Consider the following 27,806-nt stretch of genomic DNA (forward strand, 5'->3'; position numbering starts at 1 on the left):
GCCTTCAAGTGCTCCTTGAGTGGATGACATGAAGCATTCAAGTGCTGCGGGTCAGAAATGATACCAAACTGAATGCAGTGTCTTTCTTTTTTTTGTACAGTGTTTCATCTTAGAAATTAATCAGCCTGTGCAACATTTATTTTGTGATGCAGCATAATCTGTACAAATTACATAACAGAGGAAATACAACATTTTCTAGCATTTTATGCAGGTTAATGGAGGGTACATTCATCTCTTGCAGAGTTTAATCTTTATTCCATGTAGCTTAAAGAATACATGCTTGTTAATCCTATCTAACTGATATACGTTTATTGCAGGGTGTTTTCCATTGTCTTCTTAGAGGGAGTGGGCAACAGTAACAGTACTGATGTGGGCCTCTAAAGCCAAGTAGAACATTGGACAGTCCAGTATGTGCTGCTGAACTTTACAAAGTACTTTTACCTTAATTATAAGATAATTTTTTTTTTTAAAACAGAAGTTTTTTAATTTTTTTCAGAGACAAAATCAAAACACATGAATAAGTATTTAACTGAATAAAAAGAAATTAGAACCATGGCATCAAATTACAAAAAAATATACATGACTACACCTTAGATTATATAACTGATATGAATAAATAATAGTAATAATGTAAATAAATATAGTATATATGCCTGTTTGCAGAAATAATGAGTCAAGTAGTGCAATTGTTATTGAGGTAGAGTGACTTGTGAGAGCCTTTTTGATGTTAAAACAACATATTTATAGCTCATTATAGTTTATAGTTAATAACTGTCTCAGGAAATATTGCTGATTCATGGTATCACAGCATTGCAGAATGTATATTATTATCATTCAAAATGGCCCGTAAAGGCAAAAAAATCGAAGGGTTATTTTTGGTCAAACAAACATTTTATGACTACAACTGAAACTCAAACCCATTTAGTTAATAGAGGTATGAGTAAAAAGTCTCCACTTTGAAAGTAAGTAAAATAATTGCATAATAATTGCATTTTTTTCCCCCAATATGGTAGATAAGCAAATACACACGAGGTCGGTGCTCACAAGAAGGACGTATTGCAACAGTTCAATGGGCCCCTTTAGTGGTACTGCACCCAAAGAAAACACTGGAGCACATGATTCACCTAAATATTTTAACAGGGTGCAAAATGACCAATGTTTCGATGTGCATTGCGTCTTTACCAGTCAAACAGTCATGGTGCTGATTGAAAAAATGAAATAACCTCCTCCATACCAAGAACAGTCTTTCATTAGACAATAATGATGGGAGGCACTCAATCTATAGACCAATACAATGACAGCACTCACTAAAAAAACAGGTGTGACATTGTGAAACAACTATCAGGTATATGCAAACTATCACAAGCTATAATAATACAAAATCCTCTTAATGAGATAAGGATCGCAAATAGCACGAGAGACTCAGTTCTTCATTAAGTCCTTGTGGTTCAAGCGTGTTTGATACAAATGCACACACACACACACACACACACACACACACACACACACATATATATATATATATATATATATATATATATGTATGTATATATATATATATATATATGTATATATATATATATATATATATATACATATATATATATATATATATATATATATATATATATATATATATATATATATATATGTATGTATATAAATTACTAAGAAGGCTTCCCTTTCCCCTTCTTAGTAATTTATTGATCATATCACCTTCTCTCTGGGAGGGAGAGATTCTGAGCCTCTCATGCTTTTTATGATCCATATCTCATGAAGAGGTCGTTTGCACCTTATTAAAATATTTAACTGAATCGTGTCCTCTAGTATTTTCTTGGGGTGCAGTGCCTCTGAAGTGGCCTAACAACATTTACTGCTTTTGTGCTCTCATGGTATTTATCACAATAATGCATAGTTTCTCCATAGATACAGCACTGATTAATAGTGGTTGTGGTTAATAGTTTACGTTTTTATTACCTGTACCTCACTGATTCGATTTAATCATGAAGAACATTCGCAATTTGCAAATTATCTTCATCTGTCCGACAGCATTTGAAGGTAACATGTCTCTGGAGGCAGCAGACACGCCCCTGTCTACTGAGCAGAGGAGACCCCTCCGCCAGACACGTCTCGTCTCCTATTGGTCAGTTTCTCCGTTGCTCTGGTCGAAGTGGCTTCTGATTGGCTGCTGCAGGACTGATTGAAGCATCTGCGGCTCGCACTGTGCCAGCTGTCCTCCTCGCGCACTCGGCTAGTGCTGGGCAACAGTGAGAAGCTCCCGCAGAGGAGGCTCTGGGAATCTGGAAGAAAAAGGGTAAGGAGCCAAAAATAATGAGAAAAATTAAGATGTCAGGGCTTATTTTATAAAAACTAGTAGTGTTTGTCAAGACTGGGAGGAATTAATTGTTAATATTCAGATTTAGACCGTTAAAATGATTGATAATACGTCGTCTGACGTTAATAACCGCAGGATTGAAACGTTAATAACCGTTAATTTTCCACCTGCTAACGTTACATTAATGTTAGCTTAATATCTGCGTATTAATTTATATCTTCAGTCATCCACTGACGTGTCTCTCCCCCTACATATGAATGTGAATTAATTAATGCGAGCCTTTTCTTCACTGATATTTTAAATGACATTGTTTGAATTTTACATGACGCTATTTCTGAGATAAACTAATAAATGTTGCAAGCTAGCATCATGTGCCTCTCAGCGACGAAATATATGTGTGTGTGCGCGCGCTTGTATGTGGCGTGCCATCAGTGCAATAAGGCTGTGTGCAATTTGTGTTGGTGTGTGTGTGTGTGTGTGTGTGTGTGTGTGTGTCAGCCGTTATGTAAGTCTCATATTCGTTTATAGGTTTGTCTCTGTTCTACCAAATACATTGAGTCACAGTGATGATGATGATGATGATGATGAAGAGGAGGGTTTGGAGGCGTCATGCATACAAACGAGACTGCTGGAGTGTGTATGTGTGTGTGGTGTGAACTGAACAGGTGATTTGATCTTCTTTGTACCGAGGGTTTTTTGTGCATGCAGACCTGCTCTGGTTTTGTGGATCAGGAGGAATTGAGGCCTTCACATCTTTGCTTTAAGGATCCTCGAGGATGCTTTAGGGGGGCTCCAGGGGTCCTCAGTGCAGCACAGTGAATTGAATATATTAGACAGCATCCTAATCACATGACGTAATCTGTTTGCCTACACATGCTGTGTTCCATTAGGGTTGCATCTGTCATTATCATAAACAGTATAATGAATCACGTTTTATCAGTTGCATAATCTTGTAAATGCTAAAAGATCTATATGAACACATCATGCATTTGCATCAATATGAAGCACAAAAGAGGCCAATCCTTACATTTGAGAGGGTGTAGTAAAAAGAATAACTATTCAGTAAATGGGCAGCACGTTTATCCAGTGAGCTAGAGGGTTTCTGGGTGGAGTACTGCATCTTCTCCACATAAAATTATGGCTGAGTCTCTCTTCGCCTGCTTTCGTTTCCTCCCACAGTCCAAAGACGTGCAGGTTAAACTACTGTGATTGTGACTCTTACTTGTCCAGAGGTGTGAATGGTGTCTGTCTATATGTGTTAGTTCTGTGACAGAGGTGGAGCTGACACCTGACCCAACATCTTGCCCAGTGTCAGCTGAGATTGCCTTGCAAATAATACAAATAATAGGAGGTCAGGATGTTTAATAAATGACTGAAACAGTATATTAATGTCTATCGACAAATCGTTAAAGGTCCAGTGTGTAGAATTTAATGACATCTAGCAGTGAGGTTGCAGAACTGAATCTTCTCCCCGTGCTAAGCATGTATGAGCACTACGATGGCTGATGCAGAAATGCGAGTGGCCCTATCTAGAGCCAGTATTTAATTTGTACATTCTGGGCTTCTGTAGGAGAGGATCTGCTCTGTATGTCGATATAAACAGCTCATTATAAGGTAATGAAAACAGAACTGTTCTTATTTTCAGGTGATTATAAAATATTGAAAACATAGTTATGAATATTATATACCATTTCTGCCAATAGATGTCCTAAACCCTACACACTGAATCTTTCAGTCAAGTAATTGGTTCAGCTACTTTGTTGTTTAACAGATATTTAACCACCATTAAATTAGCATCTTCTAAAATGTCCTTGCGGCACTCTGGTACCTTTTGCACTATACATGTCTGTAATGTAACTAACAACCAGTCTAAGCTAAATTTGTTGCTTTAACAACATTGTGTTGAACGTGCAACCAGAACAAAAAGGAATTAGCTCCTGTAACCAACAGTACAGTTTCCATCGCCTACCTACAGGTCAAATAGGTTGACACCTGTCTTCATGTTTTCACATGCTTGGAATGACATGAGAAATTATAAGGCCAAAAGAGTTTTCTTTTGTCTTTCCCTGTATGACTGCATTCTCAACCTACATTAGAAAGTTGCCGGGTAAAAAATTAACTCAGCAGCATACCTTGAATTACGTATTTGGGCATCTAGGCTGAGAATGAGTTACTGAATTGCTGTACTTCTTTCAGATTATGTAGAATGAATGCCTGAAGTAATTTATTTTACTGCTACTTTATATTACTGATATTACTGAGGTTCGCTGCTAAATTGGGGTTAAGTTTCACTTGGTAGAAGTCTGATTTAATAAGTCAACAGTTACAAAAACATGTAAACTGTGTCATTAAGGCAACTGGGTGGAATGGGAAACATCATGTTTATTCACCTGACATGGAGCCAAAATTAATACTGAATTAGGATAATTGTTCACCAAATGCGTTAACATCTGTTTATGAGTCGTAAGAAAACATATATAATCTTTTAGAGGAAGTCAGTAATTACCATAAGCTAGCTCGGGCCGTGTTAAATATATGTAACAATATGTTAACAGAGCAACCAATACTTCGAGATGGCTGTCAAAGATGGCGGAGGTATGATCATGTTACCCCCATCTGAGGTGTAACAGGTAGTGCGTTCCACAAATTTTATTTCCTATTCGCTCTAGAATAGAGGATTAGCACTGCATCGGGTACCATTACTGGAAAAATCCAGTTTAGGTTTAGTGCCAGAGGTCGTGCCCATAATTCATGCAAGATATCATAGGGCCTAGGAATGAGGTGGACACGAGTCAAATAAATGTAGTGCAGTAAAAAGTACAATATTCCTCTCTGAATCTAAGTAGAAGAGGAAAGATCAAAGGTCAGACAAAACAAATATGGCTAAAATTTGCCTGAGACAGAGGAGCGTGAGCAGCAAGAAGAGAGAAAGATGGATTGATATAAAGATGACAGACCTGCCTGCCTCTGACAAAAATGTGAAATGATAGCGTGATAAAAGAGTGCACAGAGAGAGATAGAGAGACGGCCCTAATCCTCCGAGTGATGGCCTAGTTAGTTAAGTGACCGCTGTTGTTATTGTCTATGTCTATGTTTATGTGTGTGTGATTCACTAATGGCTTATTCATCCATGGTCATCCAATAGCAGCTAAAACTCTTTAAACCTCATCCTGTGTGTGTGTGTGTGTGTGTGTCTGTGTCTGTGTCTGTGTCTGTGTGTCTGTGTGAGATGTCTATTCTTATCTCCAATTGGTTGTGAAGTTGTCTGATGCACGTTTGTTCTGGCTTTTTTAAATACCTCTCCTCACACACAGTCAAGGTAATGACACACATACACACACATTAACACACAAACAGACAGTGCACACCATCCCTCCCTGTGGCGATTACTTTCCAGATTGAGCAGGAGTCAGCAGCTGTCCGCTCCTTTCTTCTCACTTACAACATGCATGAACACACACACACATACATTTCCAGGCCACACATGTAGCTTGCACTTGCTCAAAATTAGACATCTGAGGATGTCAGCAGCTAATATGTCACATCTGAACTGTTTCTAAACATGCAGACTTTATCTGAAAATAGATATGGCTGTTCTTCATCTTTATGGGCCCGGAGCCTATCACAGCTGACATTGGGTGAGATGCGGGGTACACCCTGGACAGGTCACCAGACTATCACAGGGCTGACACATAGAGACACTTTTTTTCCCCCCAACTTTATTTATAGAACATTTTGAACATTTTAGACAAGACAATGTGATATACAGCATCAGGTAAAGAAAAAACAAACAAACCCACTGCCAGGCCAATCACTCAAAACCCAAATAAGAGAGAAAGAAATAGATGTAAAGAGCAGTTCAAAAATAGAAATGAAAAAAAAATAATAATAATAATAAATAAGTACAAAAGGAATTGAAAAATAATAATAAATTAAAAAATAAGAAATAAAGGTTAAATGATACTGAATAAAAATAAACAAAAAGTAAATGAACAATTACACCTATCAATCCTCCAACTCAGAGGAAAAGTCTAGAGGATGTATGTGATTCAGAAAAGGATCCTAAGTAACATGAAATGATTTCACCGAGCCTTTTAGTGTAAACCTGAGTCTTTTGAGCTTCAAATTATAAAGCACCTCACGAACCCAACGAGAATGCGAGTGGGGACTGGGGAGTTTCCAATTGAGGAGAATCAGCCGACGGGCCAACAGGGTAGTGAATAATAAATGCTTCCTAAGTCCCCTAAGTCACACAAAGGTTGCAATACGCAAGGCATGCCACGCTACCTTTTTAAAAAATAAATAAAATTTGAATGCAGCTAGTGAAAAAAACGCTTCTTGCGCTTTTTTATTGTTGCCAGGCAACCACAGACTCACCTCCTTCCTGTGTAATCAATCAACTGTTTATTTTATTTATTTTTTTGTTATTTGACAGTAATCAGTATTCCTAAAATGTTGAGGCAAAGGGTACTTGCTGTAGCTGTGGTTGAGGGTGAGAGGCTGTCAGCTAATAGGTTCTTGGACACAGGGAAACGGAGATCTGTGTGGGTACATGAGACCCTAAAAAAGAGGGTGGATCACGGGGAGTACCACCAGTTGGTCCAGGAGCTTCGCCTCGATGATGGACGTTTCCAGGCATATTTTATGATGACTTAGGGGCAGTTTGACAACCTGCTGTCTATCGTCGGGCCGTACAGCTCTCTAGCAACTGCTACCACCACTTTCCCCTCCATTGTTTACCAACTGTAAACTTGATGTCGTGACCACCACAGACAGCCCGCCTCTCAAATCATCCAATTGGACAATGGCAAAAAAGATGACGAAAAAATAGATGATGTGGGGCGTTTTTGTGCATTCTTTTCTTGTATAATATTGTTTATGATGCAAGAACAGTTTGCGTCCGAAAGACTGGCGTTGAGATTTTTTAAAGGACACTGAGAAGTGGCTGTGCCTCTGGTATATTATGCTGGTATGAAAACGTGTGACACTGTGACGATATGACTTTGGGAGTCTGGACTAATTCAGCCTGCTGCTCCTCATTCATTATTAATTAACACCTCCATTAAAAAAACTGTCTGCATGGAGAGAAAATTCAGGGTGTGTCTGTGTGTCAGCATAATGTATGTTTGTGCGTGTGGGAACTGATTGTGCACGTGTGTCTATAGTGTGTGTTTGTGTGTGTATGCGTATGCATGTGCATGTGTGTGCTGAAGCAGCTGGTCGCAGGGTGAGTGAGAAATGCTGCCTGGTGTGTCACTGTTTGGCTTTGTGTGTCTCTCTCTGTCTGTCGGTCTGTCATACCCACTAGCCGCTATGACACAGCAGAAAGCGAACACACACACACACACACACACACACACACACACACACACACACAAAAACACACACACCTGCACTGCACAAGTCTAAAATAGATCTGTGGCATGCTGGTCTTTGGAGTTTTTTGGATGCAGTTCATTGAGGCCACACAAACACTACAGATGACAAAGTCAGCTGTTTTAGGCGGCGTCCACATCAAAGGGCAACACCACCTAAATTACAAATTCCAACATGTTATTCCCATGGCCAAGGAAAGTTTAATCTATATTTATGAATATGAGCTACTGTCTCTCAAAACCAAAAACCAGAGAAGTCTTAATCTTGTGATGTCATCAAGTAGAAAATCTGGAGCTGCTCTACTGACAATGAAAGAGAGACTGATTTTGTGTTTTTTTTTCTTTTTTATGTCTAGTTGAGTTTTATTCTATTGTAGTGTTCACAGCTCTGAAAAAGAAAATGTTCCTATATACTCAGGACATTGTGCTGGGTGCTCTCAGCGACATCTATAACATCTTTCACCATTCGTTGTCAATAGAGCAGCTTCAGACTTTATACCGTATGACCTCACAAATGTGAAGTGAAACACCAAGCCCACCCAAACTAGCTGGCCCACTCCTCATGACACCTCACATCACATCACTTCACATCACGGCACATTCATCATAGCACCTCTTGTTGCCTTATGTCCTATATCGTCTCCTCTGTCACCTCCTATCACATCTCATCATGTTGCCCCACATCTTTTTGTAAAAAATCTGTTTCTAACATGCAACGGGCGCTGCGATTCAAATGCTCCCTTCCTGTGAGCAGCTGGAGGGCTCGCTCACTGTGTGTGTTTGTGAGTGTTAAAGGTGTCACTGTCCAGAATGTCAATTATATAACTTGACTTTAATTTCCTTTGGCTTACAGTCCTCACAGACACACAAAGCTCCCAGTGTCCGGTGCCGAGGTCTGTTTAGTCAGCGTTCCTGCTCCCACTCACAGTCAGTCAGCTGTGTGGGTTCGGGACGGAGCTGACCGGAAAATAGTGACAACAGCAGCTTCAGCTTGTAAATAACAGAAATAGGGGCTGGAATTTCATGTAAACATCACTCTGCATGTCAGACAGACACTGCATGTCATTGGTCCAGTAAATGTAAGTGACTGATCAGTGTCACTCAGAGCATTTGTTGTCATTTTGTGTTTGCCAGAAACAGGTTTTAGTCATGTTGTTTATATCTGGCAGTGACATCAGGATTTAGCATAATGCCAGCAAAGCACTGAAATGGATAAAACTGGCAAACTGTGTTTACTGTAATCCTCCACTGTTTCCAGTTTGTTGCCAGTATGGTGTCAGTTTCCATTGGATTTGTTGTAACATGTGACAGTTCCCTTCCTGCGCAAGTGATAGAGGTCCAGCTGCTGCATCAGTACCACCTAAAAGACTCATATGTGGGTCATTTGTCAAAAATCTGCATCCTTTAATCTTCTGCACAGCTGCATCTTCTTTTCACTGAACGGGGGCAGAATATTTCACAGCTGTTGTGTTAGATATTAACTGAAGTGTTTCCATTTCCTTAATATATTAAGTACGTTGTAGACATTCAATATAATAAACAAACAAACAAACAAATGCAGTATTTACACCTCAGTTGAGAATAGGCCAGTGTACAGCCATTTATACATAATTAATGTGATTCTTATTTAGGCCTTTATATAACCCACAGATTAAATGGATAGACTTTATGACAGAAGGTAGTGGGAGTAACTCAGTGGCAGTTAGATCGATGCATGAACACCAGCCTACGGATGCTGTGGTTGGAAACAGTAGCTTGTCAGACAGCAGCGTGTGATACGAGTCAACAAAAACATTTTAAACTACATTACAGCACTTAAAATGGTTTTATTGTCTACAGGAATGAAAATTGTTACATTAAACTGGTTTTGCCTGATGGAGGCACTACAGTTAAAGGCTACAAAGGTCAAACAGGTAGAGATTTTATTTGAAATGATCCAAAGTAGGAGGAAAAATAGTTTCATGTCCATCACAAGAGCTTTAACTGGAAAATCAGTCTTAGTTTTTTAGTATGCTTCACCACACTACTATGACATGCAGTTGTTTGTGTCTGTGCGTGTGTGTGTGTGTGTGTGTGTGTGTGTGTGTGTGTGTGTGTGTGTGTGTGTGTCTGTAGGCCCTTCCACTGAAAGCACTCCAGTTCCCATCTCCTGGGAAACCAGTCTTTTATTGTGGCTGCCAGGCCTTTAGGGCACTGCTTTCCATACTGCACCCCCTCTCCTCCATCACCACCATGTTTACCACGATCACTTTATCTTTCATCCATACACAATCATCCCCTTCTACTCTTCCTCTATCAGTGGACTCATCTCTCTCTGTGGCCATCCTTATTACTTTGCCTCTCTTTTTTAAGTTCTCTATCTTTTCTCACCCCTTCTTTCAATCTTCTCTGAGATCGACTGGAGTCTGACTTGGTGCCAAATGATTTCTGTTCAGTGCTGAAACAATAGGCTTATGATATGCCTCAGAGAAAACCTAGATAGTATGATCATTTTTCCTGTGAATAACTGTTCTTATTCTCTTCTTTGATGATCATATATTTCAAAAACAGCGTGTTTAGAGCAATGAATATTGTTAGAACTGAGCAAAAGAGTTAGGATGGAGCACTGAAAGGCCATTAGACCATACGTGGAAGATTTGGGTATGTTTTTATTCCCTATAAAGTTATTGACCAGCAGGAAAACCAAAACCTAATATATTTCTTTAAGTGATTTACTACCCAGTTTTCTACTCTTTGGACCAATTTTAGTGTAATCTGGTCACGGTACAAATTTCTCTCCTCATTATTCTGTCCACTGTTCTCTTCCCCTCCTCTCTTTCCTCTCCTTCCTCTCCTATTCTCCTCCATCTCTTTGAGTTTGATTCTTTGTGACTGGGAGGCCATTGTGTCCTGCCATCAAACACATTGCATACAGCCATCCATGCAGAATACACACATGCACACACAGAGAGATGTTTGTAGAAGAAGCTCTCAGTTTGTTGATCCCATTAGACTTGCTCATGCTGCTTTTTTCAATAATCATGTGAAGGTAACCCATATTGTTGCTTGATACTTAGTAAAACTCATGTGAAAAAAATACACTTTTCATTTAAAGTATACTTGAAATATGTGGATATTCATAAGAATACAAAAGCCATACAAACTGGGCAGAATTGATTTTATTTGGTGCAGAAATTTGCAGGTTTAGCTGAAACCTATCATTTAGGTCACATACAATATGCCAAGTTTATCTGGTTACATCAGGGCACTTGAAAGAAGCAGACAATACAGCAAAATCGTCTTAAAATGCCAAACTATAAGACTGAGCTTTATTACTTTAATTATAAAAATGTGTTTTAAAAATGAAACATTAGGAGCCAGTGTTGAAAAAGGGGTCTATATAAATCTCCCAAAGCACATGAACTGAGTACGACATGTACTGTACAGTAACTAACACAACCTGAAATTACCATTGCCAGAAGTTATCATTATCTTTTGTAAAGGAGGGGGCAGGGATAAGATCACAAATACCACCGGGCATTCATTTTGAAAAGTGCTCATTGTGCAAAATACAGTAGAAATCCCTAAAATTAGGTTAATTAGATCCATGTTTTTAACCAAAAGCCCTGTAGAAACATTAAATTCACCTTATTTTTTATTTGTAGAACAAAGGACTGCAACTAACAATTATTTTCATCATTGATTAATCTGGTGTTATTTTTTTGTTTGAGAAAAGGTGAGAAAAGAGTGAGAAATGTCCATAAAAGTTCTCTAAAGACCCAGATGGCATCTTCAGATTGCTTATTTTGTCCAACTAACACTTCAAAGCCCAAAAAATATTCAGTTTACTGTCACATAAGACAAAGAAATACAGCAAATCCTCACACTGGGAAAGCTAAAACAAGGAAATGTTTTGGGTATTTCCCCTAAAAAGGACTGAAACGAATCATCAATTATGAAAATGTTGTTATAAAATAGTTACTTTACTGTTTGACTAATCATTTTAGCTCTTTTCATTTCCCATGTTTTATGTTTCCTCTAAAAACTGAAGTTATATTTGATTCCTTTTCATCATACTTGAGTAGGAGAACTGCAAAATCATTCAAATAAAGTTCATTTAAAACACGTTTTTCCCCTTCCTCATTCAGTTCATAAAGCTGGTGAGGTAAGTGGGTTACTTTAAAAAGCCTCTGCGTTCCATCAGTCCTTGCAGAACTCTGACATTCTGTTATATTCTGTAATAGATTTGTAAATTATAGATCCTCTGCTCACCTCTTAATATTTCATAGGCCGAGCTGACACACTAAAAGCTTGGAGGAAGTTTTCTCTCTCCAGAGACAGAAAAAGACTGAATTTGTGTCTGGAACAGTAACTCAGCAGAAAATACAAGACTGGGGTAATTATAAACGACTGTCCCCTTGTGCTTGAGTGGAAACTTTTAATGTCTGCGACAAAGGTTATGACACACATTCACTGCCACAAGCCTCATATGAGACTTGGCACTTAGTGTCTAAGGCAACAATACACCACTCAGTCAGGATGCTGTTTACCCTCTTGAATGCATTCTTGTTGGCAGCGGCCTTAGATGTGTTGGGGAAGCACAATGAGAAAGGATCTTTGTAAAGGCTGAATTCCTGCAACTAACTAAAGGTGCATGGCCAGGTTTTTCAAAAAAAAGTGTTCTCCTTGATTGTAGTTTTAGTGAAACCTGAAACATTTCTTCACTATCCCTCTCTGTCAGAACTACTTCCTATCTACCTCTTTGTCATAGAATGATGTTGTCAAATAAATCTGTTGCTCCTTCCCCACTGGAACTGCTTTTGTCACCTATGTAATCTTGATTAGACTCCGCTCAAACCATGTGTGTTTTTCAAAGCTCAGTCTTCCTGTGCTTGTATGCAGCATCTCTTACAAATAGGTGACTCTTGGTGAAGTCGAAAGTGGGAAGGAGGGAGCATACAATGATTAGCATTTGGCAAATATTATTTACTTTGTAGTGAAATGGATTTGGGCACAGTGACAATGGATATGCCTGAGGAAGGAGTGCTCAGAGCTGAAAAGATGGGTGGATTTCAGTTGGGCTGCAACTCAAACATGACAAATTAGTCAGTCAGCAACATTTTCTTGGTCATTTTCTGCCTGTACAGAACTCTGTTAACACCTTTGTAATGTAATATTGATGTTAAATGCATTTTTTTGTTCCTCTGGTAGGTCTGTGGCTGCCAACATGGGGTCGATGCGTATCCTCATCAAAGGAGGGAAGGTAGTCAATGATGACTTCACCCAGGAAGCAGATGTCTACATTGAGAACGGCATCATTCAGCAGGTAGACCACATTTACATACAAATGCATTTTTACTCTATCGCACATGTTAAATGTACACTGCATCCTTTATTCCTCTTTACACATTTCTGCCTTTCATGCACCAACACACACACACACACACACACACACACACACACACTCACTGTGACCCACACACTCACTGTCCGGTGTATCCACAGCTGTTAGTGTGACTCATTTCACAATAATACAGTATGAGGAGAATGAACTGCTCACTGAACTCAGTGGCCCCACATGATGATAGTGAAGGCTATAATTAGCCCACAGAATGTTGTCATGGAAATAAGCATCAGTTCACGTGAAGAGGATGCATTTGACTCAGAAACCTGGAAAGCTTAGCTGTACTCCTACTGAAACTCCACTGCCATGGCAGCACATGAGCTTTTTCATAGACTGTGTTAATGCTTATTTCCATCAACTGTATTGTTGAGAGGATCCTGATCCATTATGTTATGTTTAAAATGGTTCCTCAGTTTTGAATTATACTGTAACTGAAATGTTACTTTGAAGAAGGTTTTAAGAATGATTTTAAGAAAATTCTATATATTACCATGCTCAGGGAAACAACCCTCAAGCTGCTATAAAGAACGTGGTGATTCCAGGACGCATAAGATGCCAGCAGTATTGGAAGAACTTAAGAAAAACACGTGAATAAGATTGTTTATTCTGATTTGCTGGGCATTGTGTAGGTGAGAATACACGACAAGGTGTCTAGATATTTAAATAAAAATGTCTAAGTTGAAGGTTAAGAGCACTACAATACAAAGGAGAGTCATGTTTCTCTTCCAGCTCCATGATACTTCCACTCAAGCATGGAGGAGGAGTCTATTAACAGCTGAAATGAGTAATATTAGAGTTAGAAATTAATTTAAAAAGGCAGTGAATTTAGGTGTTGTGGTCACCTGATACAAGGGTACGAGTCTCCAGTCATGTTAGCAGCTCTGTGAAGTGGTACAAGGGCAAAACAGGGCTTTAAGCTAATTGCATAAGTAAGGGCAGTCCGCTTTGAGTGACAGGCTATCTGCAAGGCGTCACTTCAGTCTATGAGTCCGATCCACCCCTTGCCCCTTCCACAGCTCCACCCTCTCGTTCAAATCTGGTCACTTATGATTTAAAAAATCCAAGGTGGCGATAACCAAATTGCTGAGGCTTCAAAATGGGAGTCCACAAACCAACGGGTGATGTCACGGTGGCTACATCCATTGTTTTTGTATAGTCTATGATGCTTACATGCTCACAGTAGCAGTGCTGACATTTAGAATGTTTACCATGCTCACAATCTGTTAGCATTCTAACATTTGCTCCAAAGAAAAATTAAAGCTGAATGTTGTTTCTGTGGCCGTGGTATAATATGCTATGTAAAACCTGTCTTAACCAAAGAGCCTTTGATGGGTCCTCTTTAATAATCCCACTCAGTCTCTGTTCACAATTTAATGGACTACATTAAAAGTACATTCACCCAAACACTGTTTAGTTCATTTTCTATATTAGTCTGACATATTTTGTGGTTCAGATACATAATAATGAAGTTGTATAATTTGTATAACCTGTGCTCTCTCTGGCAGGTTGGAAAGGAACTGATGATACCAGGTGGGGCTAAGGTGATTGACGCCTCTGGAAAGCTGGTGTTGCCAGGCGGAATAGACACCAGCGTGCATCTGCAGCAGACTTTTATGAACGCCAGCATTCAGGATGACTTCTACAGTGGGACCAAGGTACACACACACACACACACACACACACACACACACACACACACACACAGAACACACACATACAGGACTGTGCTAGGACTAGGCCTGTCATCATGCTTGTGATTAAACACATTTAGAAAGCAGAGACAGCTGTCACACACAGACATGCTCTCACTCTCTTGTCCTGTCTACAGGCTGGTCCTCACCCTGTGTTCAGCTTCATACATTCATCAAAACTAATGACCACATGTGTTGTCACACTCGGCCTATAGGAAGCAAACAGCTGTCAGTAGTTTCTGTTTGAATCCTTCTCGTTTTCCACGCACACAGCTGTTCAGTCGCACTGGGTTTATTAGTTCATTTCCTATGGATGCTCAGCATGTTTTCCACTGAGACTCAGAGCAGAGTGGATGATTTAATAATTAGGAGACTTAAAAATTCTGAAGAGGGAGTGTAATTGTTGCCTGCAGCAGTACGTGCTGAAGGATGTTGTGGGCTGTTTTTGTTGTTGTTGAGATATTTTTATCACTGGGGGGGTTAAAGTCATGGGCAACCACTGGATATATGAAGATGTCGCAGTTTTTGTACACACAAGGTACAAGATATAAGAATTGCAGCTCTTGTGATTTAAATTGGGATTTAGATTTTTGAACAGTAGTTTGGCCAAACACTCCTGAAAATCCTTTTAGTTCCATCCATGCAGCCACAGTTTGCATGTTTGCTTTCATTCTGTTTAGTACTATTACAGTCCTGCAAGTAGAGCCATTAAATTTGCGTATGTAAGATTTTGTGGTAAACAATATTACCTGCAGGATTTCTGCAGTGCTGTATCTTCATGAAATGAGGTCTGACTCTGATGGAATGCCAACTGAAGTGCAGTGAGAGGAATTTGGGGGGATTGAATCGTCCATATGCCAGCTTTACCCCGGCAACAACCCCCCAATCATCAGCCCCTACCCACTGACCTCGCTACCATGGCAACTAACCCCCGCTCTTAGTGTGGAAATCAGAGGGGGCAAATGTGTGTGTGTGTGTGTGTGTGTGTGTGTGCGTGCACGCATGAACATAGCAGTATTGTGTGGTCTCTACGGTGACTGCGTTGCTGCGGCAACAGCTCATGTGCAATTGTGATGAACCCCAAAACTATTTCTCTCCGCATCCTCTTCCCTCCCTCCCACCATTTTGTAACAGTTTGCTCCCTCTCACGCTTTCTGTCCTTCCTCCTCTCCTCTCTTCCCTGCTGTTTCCTCTGCCTCACCCCCTCCTGTGTCACCCATTACTCTCCTCTGAGCTCTGAATTGGATGACTGGTGGAGAACATGCAGTGTAGATACAGAGCTGTTTATATTTGCAGTTGTGCACCTTGTATTGAGGTTTTGTGTCCAGATATTGAGCTGTATTGTGTGTACACTTAACTTTAACAGATCTCACTCAGATAAACACACTATCAAATAAATTAGTCAGGAAAAGAATACATGTTTTATTCAATGTAAGAGTTTGATAAAGCATCTGCTGCATGCTGAAATATATTAAATTTCTTATTTGTACACCTAAAACCCACAAACAATATTTAGGCTGGTTTTAACTCAGTATTTGCACGGTGTTTATAAGTATAGAGACCTTCAATAATTTCACAAATCTCCTACCAGACAGGAAGATGAAAGTTGATGAGAGTTTTAGTCGAGTTGCCACAGGAATTATTAAAGGTATACATTTTTGGGGCTTTGGTAATCAAGCGAAAATGATCAGTGTTTTTTTTAACCACCTTTAAAACCTGAAACCTCCAACACTTTATTTGTACTATTAACTACCTACGGAATACAGTGTACTGCACACACTCTGTACTTAGGTTTTCTTAGGGTCTTTAAAGTGCAGTACTGATCGATCATAGTGAAAAAATTAGAATTTCAGATTTTATGCCATGGATCAGATCAGATCAGATTTGCTCATGAAGGACAAATATTCTGCTAAAATGGCAGATCAGCTCTGTGTCTCTCCCAGCATGCCGTTTAATGTCTCTGCAGGCAGGAGAGGGAGATGAGGGCAAGGAGGAGGAGGAGGAGGAGGAGGAGGGGATGAAAGGTGTTCAGCAGTAAAGTGAAGTATGAGAGGTGCTGATAGAGGCTGATCAGAGAGCTGCAGTAGTAATCTGTCTGACACTGATATGCACTCACAGAGTCCAACATACAGAGATCCTCTCATCCCCTCAGATCAGTCAAGTCCCCCCTTCTCTCTGTCTGTCTGTTTCACTTTCTTTTCAGGGGATTATCTTCACAGTAGGGGTTGGGGGTCTTTAATAGAGGAGGAGATTCATGATAAAACAATGTTTGGGGTTTATGTGTCACCATCCACTTTGGCTGTAATGTCAATGATCAGGAACATGTTTAAGAAACCAAAGGGGGGAGCCATCATCTCAACTAAGTCGATGAGATGATGGTGTGTTATAACAGGATGTATAACAGAATCAGCTACACCATATGGATTGAAATGTGTGTGTTTTCTTACATTATGGACCATCAAAATACATCAATTAATCTGTTTCTGTCATCTTTATTGAAATGTCTAAAAACTGCATGATAGACATCTAGCCTGGCCTGGTTTCTACACTGCATGATGGTTTTATTCTGCTCAGCAACACCAGTTACAAATAGTTTCGTCAGAACAATACCAGCTGATTACGTAGTACGACCTGCCTGTCACTGATGATTAGGTATTTGTTTGATCTCTTTAGCACATTTGAAAAGTAGAACAGTCTAAATTTGGATGTTTATTCGGTGACTGTAGTTCCAGAGTCAGTCTAAAAAGAGGAAACAGGGCAGGATGAAAGATATTTAATCCTGCAGACAGTTTCTTTATTTCAGCTTGGCAGAAAGTCTGCTACTGGCCTCTGCAGCCCTCACATTTATGAAAATGCTCCACTATAATATTTAGTAATAAAAATATATACATGGCTTCACAAGGATGCAAAAACCACATTTTTATCTCCCTTAAGCTCTTCTGTTCTGCTAGGTTGTTTCTTTCTCTTTCTCTACTCACGCAATCCCTCTTTTTTGAGAAGTGCACTGGCAGTAAATCTTAATTAAGGCCGTGCAGATAGACACTATAAATCCCCAAATCCCCAGCTGTGTCCACGTCCCCTGAGCTCCGACACACACACACACACACACACACACACACACACACACACACACACACATAGACACACACACTGATAGTGACAGTGATCAATGACACTCTTAATGCACACACGTATGCAGAGACCTCTGATGCTGACGCTGCAGATGATTCGGACTGGTTACTACGGAAACCTGATAGCTCGTTGGCTGGTGGAGCTGTCATTCAAAAGAACCTGTCTGTGTCTGCAGCACGTCTGGAGCATGGAAGAACGACTCCATGCTGACACTTAAACCAGGGTTGTGTTCAAATTTAGGAACATTTCATTTAGGGTATGTTGTAGAAATAATATAAAATGTAGGCCATTTTGTTTTGCCTTTTTATGATATGAGCTTAAAATGAATTGATGAAAGTCTTCAGGAGCAGGGCACATTACAAAAGCAATGTTTGTACTTTTCTCTGTTCATTTCCTGTTTTATGAACAGTTTTTCACATCACACCTCAGAGCAATATTCCTGTTAGACTCTGTTAGAGGATATTGAATGGGAGACTGTCAGTGTAATTCTGGATGGAGGACGTGGAGGAGGAAGAGGAGGAGGAGGAGGGTGGGGACATGTGACAGGCATGGCTGAGCAGTATCTGTTGTCATGGCTACGCAAAAGTGCATTTACCATTCAGCCAACTCATGCGAGTCACTGCAGACCACTCCCTTCACTTCATGAGTCCTCCATCCTTCCTCTCATTCTTTTCTATATCTTGTCCTCTCTAACTTTCTCCCTGCCTTCATCAGTCCCTTTCACATCCTCTTCTCCTCCCTCTCATATTTTTTGGTTTGTCTTAGAGTGTGAAAAACAGGCGTCAGGTTCAGAAGTTTATTATTTTTATTTTTGGCTTTCCTAAGAAGGAGACTTTTGAAGTTCTTGCAAATGCTCTCCTTTGGTGCGCTTTACTAATGTTTTCTTCTCCTGATCTCATTTTGTATGGTATTTGTAAACCTGAAGCACGGAGCGGTTTCTCTAAAGGGAGCAAATGAACAACATTAACTGGATGCAGTGAAATGGAATATAATTTCTTGATATAGGAAATATACTGAGAAAACAAACCTCTTTCCTCATTATCAGTTGTGTTGATTTTAAAACAGATGCAGACTGAACAGAAGATACAAGAATCACATATCTTTTCATAAGCCCTGTTCGCACAGGATGAGTATTACCAGGGGATCTCATGTGGTTTAGAAATGACCTTCTCACATCTCTGTGTTTTGTGCGGAGCATTTGCACGGGATAAGCAAAGTCTGTTTTTTACCCAAATTTATCCTTGCATATGATACACACAAGATTTTGTAACGTCTGTGGACGTCCAAGACTAGTTGATATCATGTCCACAGACGTGATATCAACTAGTCTTGGACGTCCACAGACGTTGCTTGCTCAGTGGGATGCTGTCAAACTTTCATTTATAATTGCCAACGCAGCCTCCATAATTTTTGTTTGGGATAGAGGCAGAAAAAAGGTGCGGAGAAACAAAACACCTAAAAATAACCCCAACTCACAGACATGCCAGTTCACACACGATTAATATTGTCCCATGACCTGTGTTTTGCAAAATATGGTAGGCTGATATGGTAGGCTATTTGCTGTCGAATTTTTACTTGCACAATTATGGACATAGCAGATTTACACAGGATTAAGATCACACACGACTTCTGCAATTATTACAAATGACCAGAGATCCTCAGGTGATGCTAGTCTTGTGTGAATAGGGCTCTAGAGAGCAATATGAGAAATTTAGATGAGTTAAGACTTAAGATGTATGCAGATAAATGGAAACTGATTTTTCCATATAGGATTTCCATATAGGATCACAGTACACTGCTATGCATCAAACATCAATATATTTTTTTAATTGTACACAGAGAATCAGAATAATGAAAAGAAATGCTACAAGCTTAAACTAACTCAATGTTTTGAACATTTTGAACAGCCAAGTCAGTGTTTGTGCATCATCCGTGTTTGAAAAAATCAGTTTACACAACTCGTAACAAATAGACTTTATGATGAAGAGAAAACAGTCCATAAGGAAGGACTATTGCTCATTGTTACCAGGACAAACAGTGTCTATGTGCTTTACGCTGGAACCATTGTTCTGTCCTCTAATCAATCTCTCTCTTCTCTTCCTCTGCCTCCCATTTTCTGTCTCCCTCCTTCCTTCCTCACCTCTCCTCACCCCCCTTTACCTCACCCAGGCGGCTCTGATGGGTGGTACCACCATGGTGATGGCTCTGGTCCTGCCTGAACAACACTGCTCCCTGCTGGATGCCTACGAGAATTGCCGAGCCCTGGCTGACGCTAAGGCGTGCTGTGACTACGCTCTGCATGTTGGGGTGACTTGGTGGGGGCCAAAGGTAAGACCCACAGAGAGGGCAACATGTGAGATGCAGTGCACAGCCATAAAACACTCATATCTTTGTCGTTTCTAAACAGATATCTTTCTTTGTATGTTTTACTCCTCAAGCTTTTCTCCTCGCTGAATGAATAATAAATCAACCAAACCATTTTCATTTCTGGGTGAAATGTGTAATGACCTAGATTAAACCTTACATGAACTAGGTTAATACACATGCTCAGTGGGCACATTAGGCAGATTCTATGAGTCAACGTGTCTCATTTAGCCTTTGGCTTTAATATCTGTGTTGTATCATCTGCTGACTTTATGCCACATCTTATTACATATATTAAAATGTTTAACTCTAGATTGTCTGAACTTATCTGTTAACAACATCCTTGTAATACTATGATGTAATGGCAACTAGGGCTTCAAATAAGTGTTATTGGCAACTAACTGATCAATTATTATGTAAATTAAAGGTCAGGAAATATTTTAAAATGTCCATTTAGAATTCCCAGTGCCTCTAAATGATGTTTTGTGTCTCATTTGTTAGATAAAAACCCAGAGATTTCAGTTTACAGTGATTCAATGATGTGTTATTGATCTCTTATACATAAGCAGTGTTTATAATAACTTACACTTAAGTAATATAAATTGATTAAATGATTTGATGTCTCCTTTCACTGCAGTGTAGTTTAAGTATTTTATTTTACCATATAGTTTCTGTGAATGCATTTTGAGTGAATTAAATACATTTCTATGTGGTGAATGACTGCAATGTGATCTCACTCTGGATGCTCTCCAAGCTCATTTCATGCCCCATATAACAAACACACACACACACACACTAACTCACACACTAAAACACACAGTCTCCCTGCATTACATTAACACTGGCTGATGCTCTCCCCTGTCTGCCTTTGCCGATACAAACCACAACTGTCTCCTTGACCTCTGACCTTTGTCCTGTGATCAGGTGCGCAGCGAGATGGAGACCCTGGTGAGGGAGCATGGCGTTAACTCTTTCCAGATGTTCATGGCCTACAAAGACATGATGATGTTGAGGGACTCAGAGCTCTACCAGACGCTGCAGACCTGTAAGGACATCGGAGCCATCGCTCGTGTCCATGCTGAGAATGGAGAGCTGGTGGCAGAGGTGCACATCAGATAACCAATCACATATTCCTCCATGTTTTACTTTTAATAAGAGATGTTCAGCACAGCCAAAATGACTTTTTATGTCTGTCATAAAAGTTCATTCATTGTGAAAAATATTTTTATGCCTGAAATGATATACACAAGCTATTTTGGCCACTTAATGTAGAAAAATTACAGAAGCTGTGGTCATCTGTATGTGTAAGAAACAGTTTCTGAATTAAACTGAATGTGTGTGTGTTTTGCTAGGGTGCCAAAGAGGCTCTGGATTTGGGCATCAGTGGACCAGAGGGTATTGAGATCAGTCGACCAGAGGAGGTAAATTTACTACACAGGGTATTTCTTGTCGCTCAGTTATTTTTCATTACAGTATTGCATTGCCAGAGAAGTTAAGTGAATTTAAAGCAGTTTGGATTTTCTGTCTTTTTTTTCCCTTTGCTTGAAATGTTAATAATAAAACATAAATGTAAGGGTATTGCTGTTGCTGTGTTTTCATCACTATGAATATTAGAAAGGGAAATTGGAAGCATGACTTTGACAAAACTTTTAGGAATGATGATTTCTGTGGCTCAATTTGTTATTGAAAAACAGTGAGTGGCTGGATGGAGATGATATCGCCAGTTTTACATAGAGATCCCATGATTGGACAGCTCTTTTTACAAAGAACCAAACAATGCAAGCATAATGCCATCCCAGTGTGTGATTTTAGTTAGCATACTGACATTCTGGAAGCAAGAGAGGCATGACAGACATGACCTCTAACACAATACCGTCAGCATTTTATGTCACATAACATACGTGTCGGGCAGCACTTTCTTAGCAATAAGAATGGCATAACATGGCATATGCAATTTACATCCCTGTTATATGGTGGTTGATCTTGTTCTTTGCTCAGAGGGTAAGGAGCTCCTGGACTTCTCCCCAACTTGCAGACATTTTTTTTCAGTTGCTTTTCATCTGTTTTGAGCTAGCTGCTAACTACTACTTACTGCTTTTAAAATCTCTCAGTGGTGGGTCACATTGTTTGCTAGGTCGCACATGTCGCACTTGTCCCGTCTTACCAATTGTCCCTTGTATACGTCAATTTGGCGCCGTTGCTACCTCCACTGCTGGCTTAGGGGCGGAATAGCTTTGTCTCCCCACTCAGTGTTGGTACCTTTTGTACAGAACAGCGAGATGGAATTAAGGCTCAACATTACCACCTTGAACAGGTTGTGTAAAAGAAAGAACTCAACCATGCTGAAGTAATTTAAAAGGTGAAACACAAAGATCCAGCTTTTCTGACTAATTGGTCTAAAGTGAAATGTATGTGAATGTATTCTGACCTTGACCACCCACATATTGTAGATAGAAGTTCATGAAAAGCTCTTAAATATAAATTGAGTGCTTATGAACATTCTCTGTCTTATTTTCTACAGCTGGAGTCTGAGGCTACTCACAGAGCCGTCACCATCGCCAACAGGGTAAACACAAAACCAGATTTCAATATCCAGTGTGTGCAGGTGTCTGTATGTCACAGATTAAACTAATCCACTTGTGATTTCAGGCTCACTGCCCGATCTACCTGGTGAATGTATCCAGTATGGCTGCTGGAGACATGATTGCTGCTGCTAAGATTCAAGGTGAGCTGACTAAAAATACTAGCATGAAAACTGTGACAGTGGTGATGATATGAAGCAGACGATCTTCTTGTGACAAACCACTCTTCTTTCTGTCTCTGCAGGTAAGGTGGTCCACGCAGAGACCACAGTAGCTCATGCCGTGCTGAATGGGATGCAGTATTACCACCAGGACTGGGCTCACGCCGCCGCCCATGTCATTGTCCCTCCTCTCCGCCTCGACCCCAACACCCCCAACTACCTCATGGGCCTGCTGGGAAGGTATGTGTGCAGACAGATAAAAATGTGTCCATAAAATACGGTACTGACTGTAGGAGGTCAATGACATGCACATCCTGTTTTTTTTTTTGTTATTTTTTCTAGTGACACTCTGAGTGTCGTGGCATCAGAGCACCGTCCGTTTACCATCAAGCAGAGAGCTTTGGGCAAGGAGGACTTCACAAAGATCCCTCATGGAGTGGCTGGAGTCCAGGACAGGATGAGTGTCATTTGGGAGAGGGGAGTGGTACGTACACACACACGCACACACACACACACACACACACACACACACACACAGTTTTGAAAATTCATTGGTCAAATATGTTGGAACCCTGTTACATGTTTTCAATGCAGGTTACAGGAAAAATGGATGAGAACCGTTTTGTGGCAGTGACGAGCTCTAACGCCGCGAAGATCTACAACCTGTACCCACGCAAGGGTCGCATCATCCCCGGCGCTGATGCTGATGTGGTGGTCTGGGACCCAGATGCAACAAGGTACGCAGTTGTACCACCAACACAGTAGATGTGTCGCTGTGGCTTAATGTAGTGCAGAACAAACACACTGGTATTGACGGCTCTTCTGTTTGTGCAGGACGATCTCTGTGGGCACTCAGGTGCAGGGAGGGGACTTCAACCTGTATGAGGGATTGCGCTGCCATGGTGTGCCCCTGGTCACCATCAGCCGAGGACGTTTGGTGTGTGAGAACGGCGTGTTCATGTGTGCCGAAGGATCCGGAAAGTTCTACCCTCAACGTACCTTCCCTGACTACCTCTACAAGAAGATGGTGCAGAGGGAAAAGGTGTGCTCACTTTCTATCACTCTGATTACATTATAAAGACAAGTTCCTCAAAAAGTTAAGCAGTTCTGACACCAGGGTTCATGTCATGCTTTGCTGCGTCAGCTGACAGCCAAACTCCTGCAAACACACCCATCATGCTGTGTCTAACTGCACTGATTTGACAGTCTGTATAAAGGATTTAATGCTCCTGCTCTCTCTGCGCGCTGACACTGTTTTTCTGCTGCTGCTGCTGCTGCTGCTGCTGCTGCTGTTGCTGTCTGCAAAAACCTCTTCCACACAGCCACTGCAGGGCTTCTGCTCTGTCTTAGCTTCACTGGATGCTTTAGACTGCTAATGAATGTGAAGTGCTTTTTGATACTTTCTGTGCTGGGAATCAAGTTATTTATATATCCCAGAATGTCAGCTTTGTCTCACTCCATGTTTTTATACTCAGGGCTTGTTACTTGTGAATAATTCATCTGTATATATTTGTGAAATTCAGATTGTACTTGCTGTAGTTTTCTTGTTTTTACTTTTTCTTAGCTGTGCTCACTGTTAGATGTCTAAGTTTAAGTCTTGCAACAGAGATGCAACAACATCTGGGAGCGCACGTACAGAATATTTGGGGTCAGGTTTAGCTGGTCTGCTCATTTTAAATCTAAGCCTGTATCTGTGTATGTGTCTATACTGTATTTACTCTCAACCTCTCACCTCCTCCCTCTCTGTTTCAGACTCAGACTTATAAAGGGGTCGACAGGGATCCCTACTCTGGTGATGTGGCCAAGGTGGTAAACACCATGAAGAAGGAGCTCGGGCTGGGCCCCGTAGACGGAGAGGCGGGCAACAAACCCTGTCCTCGGGCGCACCAGGGAGTTCGAGACCTCCATGAGTCGTCCTTTAGCCTCTCAGGTAGGCTGAAATAAAACTAACATTGTGGTTGTTTGGTAAAAACCTTCATAGCTGTGATTGTGGTGATGATGTTGTTATGTTTTTCTCTAAGGGTCTCAGGTCGATGACCACATCCCGAAGAGGTCCTCAGCCCGGATTCTGGCTCCACCCGGTGGACGCTCCAGTGGTATCTGGTAATCGCTGCTGCCGGAGCTTCACCCGTCCAAGTCTACTTGTTTTGTATAAATCTGCGCAACCAGGAAAACTGCACTGATTTTCAATCACAGGATTTAAAGTTAAGAGAGGAAAATAAATTGAAGCACTCGTCTGTGATTGGTGAAGACTTAACTGATGATCAGTGATCTGCCAAAGTGACTTTTACAAATCTAATTTGTGTTTTAATTAGAGAGACTGACCTGATTAATTATGTGAGAGTGAAGGGCTATCTATGAATTAAAAATGTTTTGCCAAATTCAAGCTGATCATACTAACATTGACAAAGTCTGCTCATCCTCACCCTGCTCGTATCCCGTGAAGAATCGCAAACTAAACTGTGAAAGATCAAAACCAGTACAGTTTTTAATGGTTTGAACCGAAGTGATGTCGACTGAATTATTTGAAAATAGTGAAACTGGATTCAGTGAAATATCTATTATACCCCCGTCACACACACACACACACACACACACACAAACATACAGTACACTGTTGACACCATAGCTTTAGACTCATATGAAGACGTGCGTGGATTCTGTTTGTGATTAATCACCCACTTCGCTCGACTTCCTGCTGCACCGTGGGTTCCCCAGACAGTGTTTTTATTTCCAACGGGTGAACTGTGCTGTGTGGTGATGAAATCCAACTGCTTCAAACACTGTGTGATTTTACAGCTACACTCTCTAAATAGAGTCCGACTCGACCCTATCCATCCTTTTGTTTTCACTGCCTGAAACAACACTCACATATCCCAAAAAACATCCTGCCTCACCTGCAACGTAGCAGGGTCTATAGACTGAGTCACAGAAGTTTAAAACTTGTGGGCCAGTATTGATCCCACAACAGCTCAGTGTAATCTGTCATGAAAAGGTGGTGTCTGTAGACCTTGCAAAGTGCTAGAAGACTGAAGAGAAGTCAGTTTCTTAAAGCAGTCATGAAGAGTATTTGATTTAAAGATCAAAGTGGGGACAACAAGAGGAAAATGCTTTCTGTTACTGCTGCTGATAATACAGATCGTAATATGCTTGCGTGATTTTCATCAATGAAGTTTAACGCAGTGCCTTCTCTTTCGCTGAGGAGATCACTTAGAGCTTTCTGAGTGAAAACAGGAGCTGCTAAAAACACCAGGAGGCCTCATTTATCAAAATGTGTACAAAAGAAACTCTACATTTCAGCGTAAAAAGGCATAGGAAAGACTCAAATCAACTGAAAATAGCATAAAGAGGCTCATTTACATAAAGAAAAAGTGATAAAACATCACTAACAGCTCTCATTTTAGCATCTTTCAGCTCATTGTTTTGGTTTTAAAGTGCACAATTTTACTGTTTTGGTTCACTCTTGCTGCTTTCAGTAACCCTGTTTACAGCAGTAAAGCTCTGATGAACTTGTCGTATGCTGCCTTTCCAGCACCGAAAACAGATAAATAGACAAAGTGAGTCAATAGCCAGTGAGAAGAATGGAACATCAGCTGCTAAAGAGACATGAGTTTTCTGTCAGAAGCTGGTGGAAGACCAAAACAGTTAGAAGGAGAGTGAATATTGGACTTTGATTCATCAAGTCGCCATCAATGCAGCTTTAATGACTATTGTAAGGACTATTTCATTTGGAAAAAGTAGCAGCTTTGAGAGAAATGGACAAATAGCAGAGACAGAGAGGTTTAAACAAGTGGCTTTCTTTAAGAACAAGAATGCTGTTTGATTTAAATGAAACTCATCTGAAAAGAACGATAATCCTGAGTATAAATTGTCCAATCGTAGGACATCTAATTTGGCAAGTGGTTTATCTGTGACTACACTTGTCTCCCACCAGGGGCTTATTACATACTCATGAACATTAGTAGTTTTAAATGTTCGCATATCATCAAGCACAAAAAGAATCTGATAAAACAGAGTCTCTGTGTGGAAACGAGTGTTTAATGTACAAAACTGTCCGTATGCACAAGTGATAAATGAGGCCACAGAATGTCAACAGAAGGCCAAGTAAGTAATCAAGAGAAGCTATGTTATGTTGTTGATTTTCAGCAGCATCTCGTGGGCCATATCTTGAAAGTGAGCTTCCTGTTTGTGGGAAAATAAAAGGGATTGGTATCAGAGCAGTGAGTCTCCACAGAGCAGGACGATTGAGCTGCACAGGCTAAAGGAAACCCCACTGATCCTCTCACCTCCTGACGATGTCTCATTCCTGCCTATCAGTATTATATTTATACATGAACACGTCTTCTCGTCTGTGAACTATATATTTAGTATGTTTGTTCTGTTTTTTTAGTTGAAAGAATAAATGTGCCAATGTGAATCACCCATGCCACACCCATGCATGATGAGCACCACACAGAGGCGGAGGAGGGGTGAACTCTCCCCACAGGCTCACAACAACTGGTGCTGTTTTTTACTCTTACCAACAACAACATTGTTTTATCGTTGGATGGTTTTGTTGTTTTGAAGGCACTGTGACTGGTCAGTGGCTGTGCGTGTTTGTAGATTCTTGTTGTGTTGGACAGTGAACCTGTTGAATCTGTAAGTGGCTGCTTGTTTCTTACCACGAATAACAGCAAAAGAATAAAGTGAGAAAAAACACATCTTGATTCTTCCTGTGTGTCAATGGTTTTTACTGAAATGCCTCAAAAGCTTTGTGGTCACAGTTGTACTATTTATAAAAAAG

General features: G+C 40.4%; 1 protein-coding gene across 1 annotated transcript; it reads left to right on the forward strand.

Annotated features, from left to right (window-relative positions):
* Positions 1-2,037: 2,037 nt before the first annotated feature.
* On the forward strand, positions 2,038-27,715 carry LOC125897474 (dihydropyrimidinase-related protein 5-like). The gene is made up of 14 exons (XM_049590822.1): positions 2,038-2,314; positions 12,901-13,015; positions 14,599-14,748; positions 20,086-20,244; positions 21,205-21,384; positions 21,633-21,701; positions 22,802-22,846; positions 22,930-23,005; positions 23,107-23,263; positions 23,366-23,507; positions 23,618-23,760; positions 23,858-24,065; positions 24,776-24,953; positions 25,045-27,715. Exons 2-14 carry the CDS (start codon positions 12,917-12,919, stop codon positions 25,128-25,130), a joined length of 1,692 nt encoding a protein of 563 aa, XP_049446779.1. The 5' UTR covers positions 2,038-2,314; positions 12,901-12,916; the 3' UTR covers positions 25,131-27,715.
* Positions 27,716-27,806: the final 91 nt, after the last annotated feature.

The sequence above is a fragment of the Epinephelus fuscoguttatus genome, linkage group LG11 (genome assembly GCF_011397635.1).
Source record: "Epinephelus fuscoguttatus linkage group LG11, E.fuscoguttatus.final_Chr_v1".
In the NCBI taxonomy this organism is placed as follows: Eukaryota; Metazoa; Chordata; class Actinopteri; order Perciformes; family Serranidae; genus Epinephelus; species Epinephelus fuscoguttatus.

Bases quoted from the DNA above. Each gene is read 5' to 3' on its own strand.
- LOC125897474 (XM_049590822.1), top strand. From the start codon at position 12,917: ATGGGGTCGATGCGTATCCTCATCAAAGGAGGGAAGGTAGTCAATGAT. The intron at 21,702-22,801 runs GTAAATTTACTA...TATTTTCTACAG, and splicing joins AGATCAGTCGACCAGAGGAG to CTGGAGTCTGAGGCTACTCA. The intron at 24,066-24,775 runs GTGTGCTCACTT...TCTCTGTTTCAG, and splicing joins AGATGGTGCAGAGGGAAAAG to ACTCAGACTTATAAAGGGGT.